The sequence below is a fragment of the Lissotriton vulgaris genome, chromosome 3_1 (assembly GCF_964263255.1).
Source record: "Lissotriton vulgaris chromosome 3_1, aLisVul1.2, whole genome shotgun sequence".
Taxonomy (NCBI): Eukaryota; Metazoa; Chordata; class Amphibia; order Caudata; family Salamandridae; genus Lissotriton; species Lissotriton vulgaris.
Genome location: NC_141689.1, coordinates 1,769,653,071 through 1,769,674,986, shown reverse-complemented (window position 1 = coordinate 1,769,674,986; position 21,916 = coordinate 1,769,653,071). Strand labels below are relative to the sequence as shown.

Sequence of the window (21,916 nt, the reverse complement as noted above, 5' to 3'; positions counted from 1 at the left end):
GGCCCTACCACCATGCCCATTTTCACCAGGAACAACCTGACATACTCCCGGGACAAGCTTCTAGCCTTAAGAACCCAGAAACACCCTGCCTGCACGCGCACCCTGACGGCCGACAACCCATTCCTTAGATGCAACCTCTGCAACCCTGCCGGCGCGGATCCGGCTCCCAGTGGACTTCAACTAGGCCTACTCAATTGCAGGTCGCTCGTGAAGCACGCGCACGAAATTAACCTCCTAATCGCAAACCACGCCACAGATATTCTGTTTCTGACTGAAACCTGGCTCACGTCCAGCAACGGCCCCGACATAGTCCTCGCACTCCCTCCCGGGTACCTCATGTGCTCGTTGAACAGACCAGAGGGTAGAGGAGGTGGACTAGCCATAATTTACAAAGACGTCTTTACCTGCAGATCCTCAGACGGCAACATCAAGGGATGCGAAAGCTGTCATTTCGCCATACAAATTTCCCCAGTTACCTCGCTAACGGGAACGCTGGTCTACCGCCCCCCCGGGCCACCTGGCGGAATTTCCAAGCAAAATTATCGATCAGATCTCCATTGAGTGTACTATCTACTACTGGGGGACCTCAATGTCCACTTCTTGGACCCGGTCGACAAGCAGGCGATAGAACTGCTACAGGACATCACCTCCACCGGCCTTGACTTAAAAAATCCACAGGCCACTCATGAAAGAGGTCAACTGCTCGACCCCATATTTACAAACATCCCAGACCTGAAAACGCAAGATCACGTCCCCCTCCCTTGGACCGACCACTTCCTGGTCCCCTTTGTATGGCCTATCAATATTCCGCCCCCTCAACCCCCCAAAATCAGAACCCTGACTAGACGATGGAATAAATTGGACCCAGAAGAATGGGCCGCCAAACTAAGGGAAAACGTCCCCCCCCCCTCTCAAGACCCCATAGTCGCGGACAATGAATTCAACACTTGGGTCACTCAATCTCTTGACGCCATCCTGCCAAAAACCAGCTCTCTGAAACGCACCAAGAGAGTCAACCCATCCCCCTGGTACACCCCCGAACTTAACCTTCTGCGGAAGGCTTGCAAGAGGAACGAACGCCTTTGGAGGAAGGACAAAACAGCAGAGAACAAAGTCACATTCCGTACCTCCGTAAATGCTTACAAAAAGGAGCTACGTAACACCAAAATCGCATTCTACGAGAGCAGAATCAAAAACGCTGCATGCTCGGCCCATGAAACCTTTGCCGTTCTTAAAGAACTCCTTCACCCCCCTGATCCCCCTCTCAAACCACTCGACCCCAAAGAAGCGGAAAGCAAATGTACTAATCTTGCTACCTTCTTTGACGAGAAAATACAAAAAATTCTCGTGGCCATCCCCCCCTCCGAACCGGGTCAACCGGGTCACACGGACTGGGATCCTACCAGCCCCTCACCTTCCCTGGACGCCTTCGGTCCAGTCATCACGGAAGAGGTTGCGGCAACATTGGCCTCAATCAAAAGTGGGTCCCCCCTCGACCCCGCACCCCTCCGCTTCCTGAAAAAAGTGACCAGCACCATCATTCCCCCCCTCACGGCACTGATCAACTCCTCCCTCTCGCAGGGCATAGTTCCCCCCTGCTGGAAAGCTGCAGCGGTCAAAGGCCTACTAAAAAAAACCTCCTTGGACCCACAGGACCTCTCCAATTACAGACCCATCTCCCTTCTCCCAGGAAACAGTAAGATCACGGAAAAGTTAGTGAACAAACAACTGTCACTATTCCTGGAGAGCAACAACCTACTAGGGGTCTCCCAGACAGGGTTCCGACCAGGCCAGGGCACTGACATCGCCCTCCTGGCAGCCGTGGAGAAGGCCAGAAGCATCTTGGACACGGGAGGATCAGTGGCAGTGATCCTCCTGGACCTCAGTACAGCCTTCGACACTGTGGACCATCTCACCTTAATCCAACGACTGGGAGAAAGCGGAGTAAGGGGTACGGCCCGGAAGTGGCTAAAATCCTTTCTAGCAGACCGTTCCTTCCAAGTCTGGGAGAACGACAGCCACTCACCCGTTATCCCCCTCCGCTGTGGAGTACCGCAGGGATCATCCCTGAGCCCTACGTTATTCAACGTATACATGGCCCCACTGGAGAAATTGGTCAGTCCGTTCGGCGTGTCAATCATAAACTACGCCGACGACACCCAGCTGGTGGTTACCCTCTCACACCCCCACCACTCCCCCTCCGACCTTCATAGTTGCCTCACCGAAGTCCATCGCTGGATGAACCTCTCCTCACTAAAGCTAAACGGCTCAAAGACCGAGATATTGATGCTTGGCCACAAAGGGCCCTCCTTGCCGACTCACCTCTGGCCCAACTGCTTGGGTGATCCCCCCGTTCCCAAGGATGAAGTAAAAAGCCTAGGCGTTTGGATCGAAACAGACCTGAGCTTCAGAACGCAGGCAAAAAAGACGGCAGGAACATGCTTCGGACTACTCAGAGCCTGTAGAAAGATCTTCCCCCTGCTCCCTGCGAACGCCAAGAAACTCCTGATTCAGGGCCTCATACTGGCGAGATTGGACTACTGCAACGCAATCTACCTGGGAGCTCCCGAAGCCACCCTCAACACCCTGCAGAAAGTCCAAAACGCCGCAGCCCGCCTGCTTACTGGCACACCCGCAAGATCCTCGGCTAAGCCAGCTCTCAAGTCTCTCCACTGGCTCCCAGTCAGAGAAAGGGTTGCCTTCAAGGCTCTCTGTCTTGCCCATAAAACCCTCAACAACAACGGCCCCCCTCTCCTCAAGGATTTCATTATCCCTTACAAAGCGGAAAGGGCCCTCCGATCCAGTGAAGAAAATCTCATCACAGTCTCCAGAGTTAAAAAAGCCAGGGCCGGTGGCCGCCGCTTCTCGGTCCACATGGCCAAACATTGGAACAACCTCCCACGAAGACTGAGGACAGAACCCAATCTACTCCAGTTCAGGAAATCACTAAAGACCCTCCTTTTTCCTCACTCATAATTCCCTCCCCTGCTGAAACCAAAGGAGACTCAGGTTTAGCGCTGGGATGCTCTAGGGTTACTACGCGCTCTACAAAACCTTTAAATAAATAAAATAACATATCAATGTGGCTGACGTTTAGATTTGAACTCTGGTCACTCTTATTAATTATGTAGTGGGTCGATCAGTTTAGGAGTCTTACCTGCTGTGACAGGCATCCTTTCAAGGGGTACGAAGTAAAAGATAAGTGGTCACTTAAACCTCAACTCAACATAAAAATTCAAAGACTCAGACTCTAAATCACATTTTGGTGACTGGAAATTGGCTATAGGAAGGGGTGCTTGAGACCCCATAATTTGCCATCTGCCAAGCAGCCAGGTGTGACCAGGATGTGGGCAAAACCTGCTAGTTTCCATGCCGGGTGATAAAAACATCACCCAGGAAAAGCTAGACCACCTGCCCTTAAGCCTGAAGCACCAGCACCTTCCTGCTTGCCAAGACCAGTGTGCCCTATGAGGAAGCAAAGACCATTGGAGGGAATGTGGTCCCGAGGGGAGCCCTGCCGAGAGGACTCCCTGAGCGAGGTGTGAGGGAACGGCTCTGCACCAAGCGAGTCTTTGCCTGTATGCAGTGTTAATTCGATGATCTCCCTAAGCTAGAGTCCCAACCTCAAGGGTAGTGTGTTGCTGCTAATGAATGTTGCTATTCCTTTGCATGTTTAGACTTCGAAATAAAATGCTTCTTTTTCTAATGAAAGGAAGTATTTAACTAGACAATGTTTTGTGGTTCATACCATTTGCACTTTGAGTTATGAGTCGTGTTGATTTGCCTGTATCTACACTTACCAACCCCCGCCTGCATAAACCAACATTTTTTGGTCTGGTGTTTGTCCTCCAGCATAACTCAGGCTTTGTAGGAGCTGATTTTGGATTGCCTTAAAGTGTCAATCAGGCTAAAAGCCTTAGTTGGGGACAGTGCATTGCAATAACACACCCACACATAGATATGGATGGGTATCTCTGCCACATTCGCTATGCCTTCGCAAAGGACTCTATCCTCACCACACACCAATACAGAATGCACTCCACCCAGGCTGCATGCCACAGTTCGTAACCCACATGCACGGGGAAGTGAATGACTTCGAGTATGGAGGATTGCACAGATTTGAGGCACCAAAGGATAGTAGACTCCCCTTCCAGGATTGAAGGTAAAAAGGTTTGTGCCCTTCTTTTGAATCTAGGCTGCTATGAGTCCTCATTCTTCATTCTGGTGAGGGAACAGTAGCTACTTGCTACTGTGTGGAGGGGTTTGCTTGGATATGCACTTGCACCTTTATGTATGTTGCATGTGTTGCAAGTAAATATGCTGACATGCTAAGTTTTAAGTAAGCCGCATATTTTTCAAATTATTATCGAGCGTGTTGATGCCTGTTTGATGAACTCAAATATCTAATAAATGTGATTGATATGATATAGTTCAGTTCTAAGAGAACTTTATTGCCAAGGAAGATCAATTTCCAAAAGAAAAACTAGCGCCTGTGTTACATGAATAATAATCATAAAAGTTGGACAAATGTGAGGAAAGTTAAGGGTGTGTGAAAATTAAAGGATGGGGCTGAAACACTTACTGAAGCCCTCCATAACCCACTACTAAATGCTTGTGTATGAAGTTTGTTCAATTCTCTCTTTTGTTTCATAGGAAGGAAGTGAAGGAAAGCTAATTGTGCTTGGAGCCACAAACCGGCCTCATGCACTTGATGCAGCTCTGCGTAGACCTGGCCGCTTTGATAAGGAAATTGAAATTGGTATTCCTAATGCACAGGATCGATTAGACATACTCCGGAAGCTTCTTAAGAAAGTTCCTCATCTTCTAACGGAGACTGAGCTGGTTCAGCTGGCAGACAGTACCCATGGATATGTAGGGGCAGACTTGGCAGCATTGTGCAAGGAAGCAGGTAAGGTTTCCAAAACATTTGCTTATTGTTGGCGGACGATATTGCTGTATTGCTTTTAATATGCTTTGTATGTATTATATTCTCCGCCACATGATGCACAGTTGGCCATCAAATGGTAAAATTAATGATGGGTCACATTTTTAGATGAAATTAAAACTGAAGAAAACATGAGAGGGGTCCTCTCTTTTAGGTTTGCAAACATGAAGAATGTTTATTATTTATACAGCATCACAAAATATAGTTGCAAAAAAATTATACATCAAAAACAGAATAACCAAATACTCACTATGATTGTAGTGTTGCTTCACATAGGCAAAGGTATAAGTACTCTAAATAATGAACACTGCGGTGCCCGGCTAGCTCCACCCACCCCCTTCCACCTTTTGTACACAGTGTGGCCACCTGGGTTATCAGGTTGTCATCCAGTCTTTGGCATTTTGTTAAGGAAAGTTGAAGAGCCACTTTTTGGTTTTAATGGTCACTTGGTCTGTTCATATAATCATTGACATTAAAATTGACGCATGCCCATATTATTCAACATCATCATCCCATGCCCATATTATTCAACATCATCATCCCATAAATTTGTACTGTCCATTTTTGGGGGATTTGTTTGTTTTTCCTCTCGGCCCCTGTCCGGAAGATTCCTGCCCTTAAGCGTTCTTGATCTGGTTTCTCAGAAGAACAGCACGTTCCTTTATTATGCTGAACTTTGAATACCCCGATGAAGGAAATATTTACTGTCGAGAAACATTTTCTTCCTTTAATAACACGATGTGGGACAATCTTAATTCCAAATGTAGAGTCTTGAGATCCCAGACTCAGAAAGCATTCAGATGTAGTTTAGATGTAAACTGTTTGACGCTGGACAAACAGTGAATAAGGAGCAAATGGAAAAGTGCAGTACCAACTGGTCAAAATCGAACATTTGCTTATGCTCAAAAAGTAAAGAAAAACCCCAATCCTAATGTCAAAAATCTTTTTGGAACATTTAGTAAATCATGTGATCCCTCCAACACACTGTCCAAAATAGTCTGTTAGGCTCTATATGCAACCCAGCGCACCTCAAGAATCGCTCTTTCTGAAGAACTCTAGAACTAATAGTGTATTCTTAGACAAAGGTGACAGATGCACTGGGTCTTGGTCAGGATTGCTATTTGACCAATGTGCTTTTACGTAGGAGACTTCAAAGGAGGATAAACCATTCTACAGCTCCCGGATACAAGGGCTCAAGCTCTTTTGAAGGCAGCCTTCATGGGGTTACCACTGGCTCTTCATGAATGACTCTCTGATACCAACTGATTCTCCATAGGACCCTACTCCTGCTTCTCTCTTCTAGGATTTTGCCTTTATATTTGCTCTTGTTATCACCTACTTACCGAAAGATGGGAAAAGTACTCCCTATCTGAAAAACGCTTATATATTAGCTATCGAACTAGCTAACTTTGGACCTATCACCAAACTACCTGTCCTAGTAAACATTATTGTATAGATAATCCCCAGTCAGCTGTAAGAACCCCTGGACTTGCATCAAATACTACATTTAGTCTGCTCTCCGCCATTACACAACCCTTACATTTCTTACTACAATTTTAGCACCAGGGATGGTTGGTGCTTTTTTGTGATGGCTCCAGCTATCTTGAATGCCTTTCTTCTTCAATTAAGATTTGACTAAATCCTCTTTAGCAGTGTTCATAAAGAAGCTTAAGACCATCCTCTTTAGCTATGATTGCCTGTAGGCCGGCACTAAGAGACCTTATTGGTTGTTTGAAGAGACTAGAATGCAACACAGAGCATGCAGTAAAATTGTAAATAAATAAAGGGTAGTTTTATTCAAATTGTTAATCATGCCTGTAATCTCATGCGATCATAATACTATTTTGGTATTGTTATATAGATAAAGGCCTTCAGTGCTAATGTTTCCACAAATCTTTTGGACTAATAGTTCAGTGGATAGCACATACATTTGGGGAGTATCATCCCTCTCACGTGCTACATGTAGAACAATAAAAAGGATAGTAAATCATTACATCAAAATTTTGTTTATGCCAATCATTTGCCATTATAAACATCAATACATTTGTATCGAAGCCAAATCTTTTTCAGTACTAAATCCAATAAGGACCAGGCCATCCGGTCGAGGGCATTCTCAGGCGTGACTAACAGAAGTGTTACGAATTTGTTATTCCGCTTCTGACATTATAATTGCTTAACATATATTTTATAAACCTGGACAGGTCAGCATCACTATATTTCGGAGCCTTTTTGTGAGAGGGTATTGAAGCTTATATTTTTCCATAATCATTAATGAGAAATGCCTGTGAAATAGCATCATATGCCAAAGATGGTAAATCAGGGGAAGGAGATACTTGCAAAAACAACAGTTGATGGACAGAATGCAGAACAATGTCATACATTCTCCCCAGTACAGAGATCTGGCCTAAATCCATCGTTTCTTTGCTCACTATGCCAGTCCAGTTTGAACACAGCCATATGCAAATCAGTCTTGACCCTGTGCCCCATGGGAACAGCCCATCCCGAACTGCCAAGCCAGGTCCTCCCTGGACTGTAAGTAAGCATCCTAGGACCGGTTTCGGACTTTCAGCCCTCATCATCCAGGACAGCTTGATTCCAGTGGCATGGAGAGCACAGGACTCAAGCCTGAGCATACCCGTCCCACTCGGGGTGACAAATGCAAAAACAACAGTTGATGGACAGAATACAGAACAATGTCATACATTCACCCCAGTACAGAGATCTGGGCCTAAATCCATTGTTTCTTTGCTCACCATGCCATTCCAGTTTGTACCCAGCCATATGCAAATCAATCTTGACCCTGTGCCCCATGGGAACAGCCCAGCCCAAACTGCCAAGCCAGGTCCTCCCTGGACTGTAAACAAGCGTCCTAGGACCGGTTTCGGGCTTTCAGCCCTCATCAACCAGGATAGCTTGATTCCAGTGGCATGGAGAGTGCAGGACTCATGTCTGAGCATTCCCATCCCACTCGGGGTGACAAATGTAAAAACAACAGTTGATGGACAGAATGCAGAACAATGTCATACATTCACCCAAGTACAGAAATCTGGGCCTAAATCCATCGTTTTTTTGCTCACCATGCCATTCCAGTTTGAACCCAGCCAAAATCAAATTAGTCTTGACCCTGTGCCCCATGGGAACAGTCCAGCCTGAACTGCCAAGCCAGGTCCTCCCTGGACTGGAAACAAGCATCCTAGGACCGGTTTCGGGCTTTTAGCCCTCATCAGCCAGGATAGCTTAATTCCAGTTGCATGGAGAGCATGGGACTCACGTCTGAGAATACCCGTCCCACTCGGGGTGACCAATGCAAAAACAACAGTTGATGGACAGAATGCAGAACAATGACATACATTCACTCCAGTACAGAGATCTGGGCATAAATCCATTGTTTTATTGCTCACAATGCCATTCCAGTTTGAACCCAGCCATATGCAAATCAGTCTTGACCCTGTGCCCCATGGGAACAGTCCAGCCCGAACTGCAGAGCCAGGTCCTCCCTGGACTGGAAACAAGCATCCTAGGACCGGTTACGGGCTGTCAGCCCTCATCAGCCAGGAGAGCTTGATTCCAGTGGCATGGAGAACACGGGGCTCACGTCTGAGCATACCCGTCCCACTCGGGAGACAAATGCAAAAACAACAGTTGATGGACAGAATGCAGAACAATGTCATACATTCACCCCAGTACAGAGATCTGGGCCTAAATCCATTGTTTCTTTGCTCACCATGCCATTCCAGTTTGAACCCAGCCATATGCAAATCAATCTTGACCCTGTGCCCCATGGGAACAGCCCAGCCCAAACTGCCAAGCTAGGTCCTCCCTGGACTGGAAACAAGCGTCCGAGGACCGGTTTCGGGCTTTCAGCCCTCATCAACCAGGATAGCTTGATTCCAGTGGCATGGAGAGCGCAGGACTCATGTCCGAGCATTCCCATCCCACTCGGGGTGACAAATGCAAAAACAACAGTTGATGGACAGAATGCAGAACAATGTCATACATTCACCCCAGTACAGAGATCTGGGCCTAAATCCATCGTTTTTTTCTCACTATGCCATTCCAATTTGAACCAGCCATATGCAAATCAGTCTTGACCCTGTGCCCCATGGGAACAGTCCAGCCCGAACTGCCAAACCAGGTCTTCCCTGGACTGGAAACAAGCATCCTAGGACCGGTTTCGGCTTTCAGCCCTCATCTGCCAGGATATCTTGGTTCCAGTGGCATGGAGAGCAAGGGACTCATGTCTGAACATACCCGTCCCACCCGGGGTGAGAAATGCAAAAAACAATAGTTGATGTACAGAATGCAGAACAATGTCATACATTCACCCCAGTACAGAGATCTATGCGTAAATCCATCGTTTTTTTTGCTCACCATGCCATTCCAGGTTGAACCCAGCCATATGCAAATCAGTCTTGACCCTGTGCCCATTGGGAATAGTCCAGCCTGAACTGCCAAGCCAGGTCCTCCCTGGACTGGAAACAAGCATCCTAGGACCGGTTTCGGACTTTCAGCCCTCATCAGCCAGGATAGCTTGATTCCAGTGGTATGGAGAGCACGGGACTCACGTCTGAGCATAGCTGTCCCATTTTGGGTGACAGATGCAAAAACAACAGTTGATGGACAGAATGCAAAACAATGACATACATTCACACCCAGAACAGACATCTGGGCCTAAATCCATCATTGTTTTGCTCACCATGCCATTCCAGTTTGAACCCAGCCATATGCAAATCAGCCTTGACCCTGTGCCCCATGGGAACAGTGCAGCCCGAACTGCCAAACCAGGTCATCCCTTGACAGGAAACAAGCATCCTAGAACGGTTTTGGGCTTTCAGCCCTCATCAGCCAGGATAGCTTGATTCCAGTGGCATGGAGAGCACGGGACTCACGTATGAGCATACCCGTCCCACTTGGGGTGACAAATGCAAAAACAACAGTTGATGGACAGAATGCAGAACAATGTCAAACATTCACCCAAGTACAGAAATATGGGCCTAAATCCATCATTTTTTTGCTCACCATGCCATTCCAGTTTGAACCCAGCCAAAATCAAATTAGTCTTGACCCTGTGCCCCATGGGAACAGTCCAGCCTGAACTGCCAAGCCAGGTCCTTTCTGGACTGGAAACAAGCATCCTAGGACCGGATTCGGGCTTTCAGCCCTCATCAGCCAGGATAGCTTGATTCCAGTGGCATGGAGAACACAGGACTCACGTCTGAGCATACCCGTCCCACTCGGGGTGACCAATGCAAAAACAACAGTTGATGGACAGAATGCAAAACAATTTCATACATTCACCCCAGTACAGAGATCTGGGCCTTAATCCATTGTTTTGTTGCTCACCATGCCATTCCAGTTTGAACCCAGCCATATGCAAATCAGTCTTGACCCTGTGCCCCAAGGGAACAGTCCAGCCGAAATGCCAAGCCAGGTCCTCCCTGGACTGGAAACAAGCATCCTAGGACCGGTTTCGGGCTTTTAGCCCTCATCAGCCAGGATAGCTTGATTCCAGTTGCATGGAGAGCATGGGACTTACGTCTGAGAATACCAGTCGCACTCGGGGTGACAAATGCAAAAATAACAGTTGATGGACAGAATGCAGAACAATGACATACATTCACTCCAGTACAGTGATCTGGGCATAAATCCATTGTTTTATTGCTCACAATGCCATTCCAGTTTGAACCCAGCCATATGCAAATCAGTCTTGACCCTGTGCCCCATGGGAACAGTCCAGCCCGAACTTCCGAGCCAGGTCCTCCCTGGACTGGACACAAGCATCCTAGGACCGGTTACGGGCTGTCAGCCCTCATCAGACAGGAGAGCTTGATTCCAGTGGCATGGAGAGCACGGGGCTCACGTCTGAGCATACCCGTCCCACTCGGGAGACAAATGCAAAAACAACAGTTGATGAACAGAATGCATAACAATGTCATGCATTCACCCCAGTACAGAGATCTGGGCTTAAATCCATTGTTTCTTTGCTCACCATGCCACTCCAGTTTGTACCCAGCCGTATGCAAATCAATCTTGACCCTGTGCCCCATGGGAACAGCCCAGCCCAAACTGCCAAGCCAGGTCCTCCCTGGACTGGAAACAAGCGTCCTAGGACCGGTTTCGGGCTTTCAGCCCTCATCAACCAGGAAAGCTTGATTCCAGTGGCATGGAGAGCGCAGGACTCATGTCTGAGCATTCCCATCCCACTCGGGGTGACAAATGCAAAAACAACAGTTGATGGACAGAATGCAGAACAATGTCATACATTCACCCCAGTACAGAGATCTGGGCCTAAATCCATCGTTTTTTTGCTCACCATGCCATTCCAGTTTGAACCCAGCCATATGCAAATCAGTCTTGACCCTGTGCCCCATGGGAACAGTCTAGCCCGAACTGCCAAACCAGGTCCTCCCTGGACTAGAAACAAGCATCCTAGGACCGGTTTCGGGCTTTGAGCCCTCATCAGCCAGAATAGCTTGATTCTAGTGGCATAGAGTGCACGGGACTCATGTCTGAGCATACCCGTCCCACTCGGGGTGACAAATGCAAAAACAACAGTTGATGGACAGAATGCAGAACAATGTCATACATTCACCCAAGTACAGAAATCTGGGCCTAAATCCATTGTTTTTTTGCTCACCATGCCATTCCAGTTTGAACCCAGCCATGTGTAAATCAGTCTTGACCCTGTGCCCCATGGGAACAGTCCAGCCTGAACTGCCAGGCCAGGTCCTTTCTGGACTGGAAACAAGCATCCTAGGACCGGATTCGGGCTTTCAGCCCTCATCAGCCAGGATAGCTTGATTCCAGTGGCATGGAGAGCACAGGACTCACGTCTGAGCATACCCGTCCCACTCGGGGTGACCAATGCAAAAATAACAGTTGATGGACAGAATGCAGAACAATGAGATACATTCACCCCAGTACAGAGATCTGGGCATAAATCCATTGTTTTATTGCTCACGATGCCATTCCAGTTTGAACCCAGCCATATACAAATCAGTCTTGACCCTGTGCCCCCTGAAAACAGTCCAGCCTATACTGCCAAGCCAGGTCCTCCCTGGACTGGAAACAAGCGCCCTAGGACCTGTTTCGGGCTTTCAGCCCTCATCAGCCAGGATAGCTTGATTCCAGTGGCATAGAGAGCACGGGAGTCATGTCTGAGCATTCCCGCACCACTCGGGGTGACAAATGGAAAAAACAACAGTTGATGGACAGAATGCAGAACAATGTCATACATTCACTCCAGTACAGAGATCTGGGCCTAATTCCATAGTTTTTTTGCTCACCATGTCATTTCAGGTTGAACCCAGCCACATGCAAAGCAGTCTTGACCCTGTGCCCCATGGGAACAGTCCAGCCAGAACTGCCAAGCCAGGTCCTCCCTGGACTGCAAACAAGCATCCTAGGACCGGTTTCAGGCTTTCAGCCCTCATCAGCTAGGATAGCTTGATTTCAGTGGCATGGAGAGCATGGGACTCCCTTCTGAGCATACCCGTCCCACTCGAGGTGACAAATGGAAAAAACAACGGCTGATGGACAGAATGCAGAACAATATCATACATTCACCCCAGTACAGAGATCTGGGCCTAAATCCTACGTTTTTTTTGCTAACCATGCCATTTCAGTTTTAACCCAGCCATATGCAAATCAGTCTTGAACCTGTGCCCCATGGGAACAGTCCAGCCTGAACTGCCAAGCCAGGTCCTTTCTGGACTGGAAACAAGCAACCAAGGACCGGATTCGGGCTTTCAGCCCTCATCAGCCAGGATATCTTGATTCCAGTGGCATGGAGAGCACAGGACGCACGTCTGAGTTTAACCCGTCCCACTCGGGGTGACCAATGCAAAAACAACAGTTGATGGACAGAATGCAAAACAATGTCATACATTCACCCCAGTACAGAGATCTGGGCCTAAATCCATCATTTTGTTGCTCACCATGGCATTCCAGTTTGAACCCAGCCATATGCAAATCAGTCTTGATCCTGTGCCCCAAGGGAACAGTCCAGCCGAAATGCCAAGCCAGGTCCTTCCTGGACTGGAAAGAAGCATCTTAGGACCGGTTTCGGGCTTTCAGCCCTCATCAGCCAGGATAACTTGATTCCAGTGGCATGGAGAGCACGGAACTCATGTCTGAGCATTCCCGTCCCACTCGGGGTGACAAATGCAAAAACAACAGTTGATGAACAGAATGCAGAACAATGTCATACATTCACCCCAGTACAGAGATCTGGGCCTAAATTCATCGTTTTTTTGCTCACCATGCCATTCCAGTTTGAACCCAGCCATATGCAAATTAGCCTTGACCCTGTGCCCCATGGGAACAGTGCAGCCCGAACTGCCAAGCCAGGTCATCCCTTGAAAGGAAACAAGCATCCTAGGACCGGTTTCGGGCTTTCAGCCCTCATCAGCCAGGATAGCTTGATTCCAGTGGCATGGAGAGCAAGGGACTCACGTATGAGCATACCCGTCCCACTCGGTGTGAAAAATGCAAAAACAACAGTTGATGGACAGAATGCAGAACAATGTCGTACATTCACCCAAATACAGAGATTTGGGCCTAAATCCATCGATTTTTTGCTCACCATGCCATTCCAGTTTGAACCCAGCCAAAATCAAATCAGTCTTGACCCTGTGCCCCATGGCAACAGTCCAGCCCGAACTGCCAAGCCAGGTTCTCCCTGGACTGGAAAAAAGCATACTAGGACGGGTTTCGGGCTTTCAGCCCTCATCAGTCAGGATAGCTTGATTCTAGTGGCATGGAGAGCACGCGACTCACGTCTAAGCATACCCGTCCCACTCAGGGCGACAAATGCAAAAACAACAATTGATGGACAGAATACAGAACAATGTCATACATTCACCCCAATACAGAGTTCTGGGCCTAATTCCTTAGTTTTTTTCCTCACCATGCCATTCCATTTTGAACCCAACCATATGCAAATCAGTCTTGACCCAGTTCCCCATGGGAACAGTCCAGCCCGAACTGCCAAGCCAGGTCCTTCCTGGACTGGAAACAGGCATCCTAGGACCGGTTTCGGACGTTCAGTCTTTATCAGCCAGGATAGCTTGATTCCAGTGGCATAGAGAGCACAGTACTCACGTCTGAGCATACCCGTCCCACTCGGGGTGTCAAATGCATAAACAACAGTTGATGGACAGAATGCAGAGCAATGTCATACATTCCCTCCAGTACATAGATCTGGGCCTAAATCCATCGTTTTTTTGCTCACCATGCCATTCCAGTTTGAACCCAGCCATATGCAAATCAGTCTTGACCCTGTGCCCCATGGCAACAGTCTAGCCCGAACTGCAAAGCCAGGTCCTCCCTGGACTGGAAACCAGCATCCTAGGACCGGTTTCGGGCTTTGAGCCCTCATCAGCCAGAATAGCTCGATTCCAGTGGCATAGAGTGCACGGGACTCATGTCTGAGCATACCGGTCCCACTCGGGGTGACAAATGCAAAAACAACAGTTGATGGACAGAATGCAGAACAATGTCATACATTCACCCCAGTACAGAGATCTGGGCCTAAATCCATCGTTTTTTTGCTCACCATGCCATTCCAGCTTGAAACCAGCCATATGCAAATCAGTCTTGACCCTGTGCCCCCTGAGAACAGTCCAGCCCGAACTGCCAAGCCAGGTCCTTCCTAGACTGGAAACAAGCATCCTAGAACGGTTTCTGGCTTTCAGCCCTCATCAGCCAGGATAGCTTGATTCCAGTGGCATAGAGAGCACGGGACTCCCGTCTGAGCATACCCGTCCCACTCGGTGTGACAAATGCAAAAACAACAGTTGATGGACAGAATGCAGAACAATGTCATACATTCACATCAGTACAGAGAGCTGGGCCTAAATCCATCGTTTTTTTGCTCACTAAGGAGATACTTGCTCATTAGAGATAACTCATAAAGTAACTAGAATAACGTGCATATTTGTACTTAGAATGAAATTTCAAACTAGTCTTTAACTTTATTTGAGCCCTAGATAATAGATTATGCTACCAGAGAAATACTGTTTTGTTCATACTGTAATTATAAGATTTCTTGAGTCGGTGCAGATACATTTATCAGTGTGCTTGTAATGCCTACCCATTTATGCTTAGCCACACATAAAATTGCCTGTTCCTTATTTAGCTTGAGAACACAACCAATACACTCTGAGCATGTTTCTGCTTAGTTTTGACAGTTTTTAAAAGAGCAACCTCGTCAAGCACAATAGTTCTTGAGCCATTTCAGAAAGTAATGCAGTGACCGCTGGCAACTACTGGAGGGGGCGGGGCGCACATGCGCAAAATTCTATAAAAATCTAAATAAAATTTGCCTAATGCGATGTCCTCGCTCCGTACCTCTTCTTTGCAGGAACTGGAACCGGATGCTAGTTCTCCCTTCCCCAATCCTGGTGCTGCTCACATACGGCATGTGAGCAGCGCCCTGATTGAACGGAGAGGACTCACTCGGTGCTCCACAATGTACTGAAGGCCTGCACTTACACTCAACCCAGTTGTCTGGAGACAGCTGGGTTGAGAGGTTTAAAGTGCACATGTGTGGCTGGTTGTAGTAAGACAGCAGGCCAAAGAGACATTTGCACTTTAACAGTGCATTAGACAGGCCACTCTCCTCCCTGCTGCTGTCAGTCAGTAGCAGCCCCACCGCAGTCCTGACACTCAGCTCAGGATGGGGATGAAAAAAAAAATGGAAATGAATTACCATTTTATTTTTCATCTCTCGGGCTTTGGAGGGGATCTTAAGTGGGACAACGCTTCTCTGCTCCAGCAGAGGAGCCGCCCTTGAAGTAATGTGATAGGAGTGGTCAGTTCCAGCAGTAGCTTCCTTGCTAGTTGCTAAGGGTTGTGAAAAAACATTGAGGATAATGTCAGACCCCTGTTTCTTTATTTTCCTCCAATTCTTGAGGCTGGTGCCTCCATCTGGTGCATCTTTGTTGCTACCTATTTGTAATGCATTAAAGGGACCAAGTTCTAACCCACTATAGTAGTGTCTCTATCCGAAGCGATCAACATTAAGTGGAGATTCTTCCTGCTCCTAAACATATAGGTGCCTTGTGTTTAAACTTAAAGATTAGCATACATCTAACATTCTACCTCTGCAGCCAGGTCTTCTCTTCATCGTGTCTTTATTCTTCTGGAACATTTTGCAAGATATATGCAAACATACCATGACGTTCTCTGAAGGCAATAGCGTTTTATTGTTATGATTGTTTGATTCAAGCCAAAATGTGTACTGTGGTTAAGATATCTTGTTATGTGTCAGGCTTACTTATGTAGCTAAGCGGCTCATTTCTTACATTGTCCTATTTTTCACAATACCATTTTTGCCGTGACCTTTTGCACATATTTGCGGGCACAACAATGTTAGATTAGTTTCTCTGAAACTACTTTGTTTACGCATCTAGCTTTGCACAACATTATCCCATTGCCTCGAACATCATGTACAAGGCCCTTCTACGCACTTTGTACAAATGTCATTCTATCTTCATCCACGGGGCGACAGGGCTATCTACATATCCATAACATTACTAATCTATACGCACAACGCATGGCTGCTTTTTATTATAAATAAAGAGCATCCCAATAGATTAGCAGAGGATACACTTCAGCTGACACAGAGGGTCCCTGCATGCTGAGACCTCACCACGCAGCGGTCTGACATCTCCGTGAGGGGTGTCCAGTTTGTGACCAAGACTGGCTCCTACATTCTCTCCCGCCAGGTAATGGGGTTGGATCGTCCCTTGGGGAGATTCTTGGCAACACACCTACACACACTCTAGGTACACTCAGAGTAGGGTTTGCATAGTAGGAGTACGTCTGATTACTTCCTTGTTTATATGCCTGCATATATACACTGTTTTAGCACCATGGTAGAACTGTATCTACTATTTACTCTTTTGGTGTTTGTATTCACTTTCATCTGCTTATGTCTACTGATTATCGCAGCACATGTATTCTATACAAGAATAACGTTGGTTCAATAAATATATTGAAAACGTCCCAGTGTGTATTCTCTTTATATTTCTCTGAGCAAATGTAAGCACGAGTGCCTGAGCTAAACTGTTCTGATCTGTTGCCACAATCCTTGAGAGGTCAGGGTTGTCATGTTTATTGGTTGCCTGAAACCATTCTCCCCCTGGAAGGTTAGGGAGACTTACAGTCGCACTGTGAGCTAGCTGGTCTCTAGGCTGGCATATCCTGAAGGGGTGACTGGAATCAAGGAGGAACCTCGCCTAAAGTTTATGATGTCCAACAAACATGCAGGTCCTACGGATTATGGGGAACTACACGACAATCTGTGTTTATAAAAAACACTTTTTATTGATGATCATGTACAAACATAATGCAGATGTAAACAATGAAAAGATTTACAGTATAATTGTCAAAAATACCACTCATCTGCTACAGTGGACGCATGCTGTCATTTTGACCGAAATTCCTACTTAATATAGAGATGGACTCTCTGAACTGCATATTGTGTTTATAACAGTGTGGTCATTTTAAAGCAGTCCTTGGACTTCCATCATCTACCCAGTTCATGGCGTAAGATTTATTAAACTATGTTGCTATAAGTAGTCAAATCATGCAATCCCTCTATGTGAACCCATGGTGCTCCCAACCATGCCCCTCCATACACCTTTTCAAATTTTATGGAGCAACCTCTTCCCACATACAACACTTTTTCTACTGGTAGTCAGCAGTCCATGTTACTTCTCCATTCTCTAATCGTCTGTGACTCTGGGTTTGCCCCTTTCTGCACTATTCCCCTTTTTGCTACTTCAGTGTCCTGGTTGACGAACAGCTTCTGATTAGGTCCTGTGTTCCCCTTATTCCAAGTAGTATTCTGGGTGCATCCAGTTTTAATTGATTTCTTGTACTACCTCAATTTCTCTCTGAATGTTTATCCAGTATTTATTAATAATGGGGCAATTCTACATAGTGTGAATAAAGATATACCCAATGTAGTGTCGTCCCCAACCCAGGTGTTCGCCAATGACTACGCCACATACGGAGCTTATTATAACACGTCTTTATTCTTCTGCTTTAACTGCGAACTCACCACTCTAACACTCGCGTCACAGCTCTATGGAGCCCATCAGGAGCCAAAAGGGTTCTGTCATTGCAAACTCTCTAGACACTACATCTCCCCCTCGGTTAAATGAAAAATTAAAATGTTTGCAAAATATATATGCATGTTCACTTAAATCTTTTCAACTAGTTCTTTGGCACTTTAATTGTTTGACCTGATGTTGTCATAGGAAACCTAGAACTGCCTCCATCATTGTCCAGGATCTGCATTGATGTTGGAGAGGCAACAGCAGTCACTGGTGCTTCAGAACCAGTATATCCTTCAACATGTAGATCTGATGAACGATGAGTTAAACACCAAAAGTGAGAAGAGTCGCTGGTAATAGACTTCCCAGGGAGCTGGGGAGTCACCATGTGTCCCTTAGTAGACACCACTTGAAAAGGTTCTGCATCAAATGAAGCATCAGATTTATGTTTCCGCATCGGGTGTGCGAGCACTCGATCTGCTTTCTTAAAGACAATGTTCTTAACATGTGTCTTTTGCCAGCAAAATCTTTCTTCTTTTGTTTATTATCCAAGTCACTAGTTGCGTTCTCATCTTTCCCTCTCCGATCGGTCCTCTGAGGTATCTTGGTAGTCATTGCTCTCTCGAACATCAATGTCGCAGGAACTTTCACCTATGTTCGAGTGAGGTGTTGAACAATCAGCTCTCAAAGTTGAGTTTAACACAGTTTTTTAAATGGAGCTTCTCAAGAGATGCACGCTGCACTGCTTTCTTTAGCGCACTCATAAAACTCTCAACCAGCCAGTTGGCCTGCAGCCAGAGGTATGCTCTTCTGATGCTTAATATTTGGATGCAATAAGAAATTTTGGGATTCTCGACTGTTAAAAGGTGGGCCATCATCAGATTTCACTATGGCTGGAGCACCCCATGTTGCAAAGATACCATTTAGTCTCTCAATGACTCAATCTTGAGTGGTAGATGAGAGATCGTCAGTTAATGGAAATCGTGAGTATTTGTCCTCAGTCACCGTCAGGTGATGTCCATTGTCAATGGACCGAAAAAGTCAATGTCTACTCTCTGCCAGGAATGCTTCAGGAGTTCTGACATGTTTATGGTGTGTTGACTAACTTTGGTAGAAAGGCAGTTGCATAGATAACAGGCCTTTAATTATTTTTCAATCCGCTCATTGAGATACAGAAACCACACTTTGTCTTGGAGCGCCTGTTTTTTAGCACCGATTACATTATATCCTCCTTGAGCCACTTCAATCGTTTTCTGCTGCAGACTCTCCGGAATCAGGATTCTCGACCTTTGCAGTATAACTCCGTCCTGAGTTATGGACAGTTCATCTTTGAAATGTCATCACTGGTGAGAGGCCGAGTGTACTGGTTCCATGACTGATGTGTAATTATATCTTTTAACTTGAGCATATCACTATTATTGCTTGTGGCAGTGATAATCTGGACTAACAAAATGGCAACTGGTGGGTTTGATTTTACAAATAAAATTGATATGGGCTTCAGCCAGCTAGGATGGAGTATCATGATCTTGTATAGGCACTCTGGACAGATAGTCAGTAGGGTTTTGATCCTTCCTTGGACGATGCACAATGTTATAGTTGTACTTTTGTAATCATAGTCCCCATCATTCAATGCGAGGAGGCATCCTGATTGCCAATTATAGTTAGTAAAGCTTGGTGATCAATTACCAGTGACAAAGGCTTTCAGTGGCGGACTACGTGGAAATGTTCACAAGTCCATACCACAATAAAAAGTTATTTTTCAGGTTGTGAATAAGCACGTTCTGTTTAGGACAAACTCCTACTTGCATATGCCTTTGAGCATTCAGGTGTCCGCTGTGCTGTGCAAGGGTAGTTCTTAGCCTGCCTCTGTATGAAGCTTCGGATTGAAATAAGCCATTTCAGCAGCATTCTTAATTGCTTGTTTAATTTTCTTGAAACTTTTCTCCCATTCATGTGACCAATGAAGTGAAACATTATTTTTCAGCAAATATCTTCATGGAGCACTTACAGTGGCAAAGTCTTGTATAGATCTGGAACAGTAGCTGGCCATGCCAAGAAATGAACGCACAGTTGAAAGATCTTGTGGGGGATCAGCATTTGACAGTGCTTGTACTTTAGCAGGATCGGCTCTCAAACCCCTATCAGAAAAGATATTGCCAAATAATTTTTACTTTGTCTTGTGGAACTCACATTTGTCTGCATTCAAAGTCAAACTTGCATCGGCCAGTAAATGACATACTTGTATGAGACCTTTATCTTGCTCATAGATCGACTGACGTAGTGAAAATTTTCTGCAGCTGATGACACCACACAACTTAGCCTTTTTATCGAAACAGGCCAACATGTGTAGAAAAGGTTGTAATGTGCCTACAATTTTCTTCAAGTTCCAACCAATGATAACCTTTATTCAAATCAAGGCACGAGAAGACCTTGGCACCATTTAATTGCATTATGTCAGCAATGTGTGGACCTGGATGTCGTTCTCGATCAATTAACTTGTTTGTCTGACGTATGTCAACACATATGCATACCGCTCCTTCACTGTCCTTTTTGGGCACTACCACAATGGGAGAAACCCATAGCTTGGGACCAGTAGAAAGCTCAATGATATCATTCTTGTGTAACGATTCAAGTTCCTTTTCAACAACAACAGCAAACTGACTTATTATTTCGAGTTGAGCATTCACGTTGTAGTTTAAGTAAATCAGTCCCATATTAGCAGATGTGCTGAAGCTCAGTAGACATATACAAAATGGAGTTGGTATGGAGGATTAATATATCTCTTTTATTTTTAAGTAGAGCACATTCAATTACCCTCTCTTCAGTTTTTTGTTCTTCACAAACATATTATCAAATTAATAAAGACACACATATACAATGACACCGTTCAATGGATAACGTAAAACTACAAACAAAATAACAAGTGAAAGAGGTATATACAAAACCATACACTCAACTAAACTTTGCCAATACCCAGCAAAATTGATACTAGTGTTCACACTTTTATTCTGGGTCCTACACTCAGAGGTAGAAAGTGACCACTTAGGTAGGGGGACTTATTTTCCTATAGCTCTACTGTGTTACAGAAAGAGTTGAAAACCACCTCTTATGACTTTAATAAAGACTCCTCCTTAATAAATGTCGACGCGTTTCAGCCTTAGATCTTCTTCATGGCCTCCTCAGGACAAGGGTAATGGAGCATTAATCACTTCTTTCAAGGGTCGCTTCTATTACGGACCCTGGTCTTTTGCGCCTCTACAGGTGCCTCAAACACGAGGTGAAACTACCTCTCTCACAATGGAGGACATTCCATAATGTATGCCGCTGCTTCTCTATGGGCAAGTCAGAATCACTGTCTCCTGGTCAGCCCTTCGTAATTGTAGAAAAATACTTTAGCGGTCTTTCCCCACGGCCGTCAGCGTGTGCCTGAGTAGACAGGCCCTTGACATTGTACATGGAAACACATGGATGGTTGCTTACATTTTTGTTTTCTTATGTTTCGTCATCGCTATAAATGAACCTTGACTTTTTATGCGCATCGATGCAGCCCATGTAAAGACTTTGGTTTTTGATGGCGTAAGTTATGGTACTGGAGACAATTCACTATATTTCTCCTCAGGCATAATTTTTATCGCTGTATCGCTGTCGGTGATGAAAGCTATCAAACACCCATTTACTTTCAGTGTAATCTTCGGATAATGTTGATTGACTTTGGTGATTTGGCATGTTGACATGTCGTTCACTGACATTTTTCTTCACATGCGGCCAGTCTAATATGCACACGCTTTTCTGAGGTAAACATCGACATGGCACAAACATTTTCTTCACTTTCACATGATACTGATGTAGAAGAGCTCTTTGATGATGATTTAGATGACAGTCAATTTCGTTCAGTGTCAATTTGTCT

General features: G+C 45.8%; 1 protein-coding gene across 1 annotated transcript in view; it reads left to right on the top strand.

Moving 5' to 3' along the window:
- AFG2A (AAA ATPase AFG2A) overlaps positions 1 to 21,916 on the top strand; it is a 1,627,379-nt gene that overhangs the window by 235,789 nt on the left and 1,369,674 nt on the right. The window contains exon 9 of the mRNA XM_086962189.1: positions 4,654 to 4,909. Coding sequence (XP_086818315.1) covers positions 4,654 to 4,909 — 256 coding nt within the window. The remainder of the gene's footprint in view (positions 1 to 4,653; positions 4,910 to 21,916) is intronic.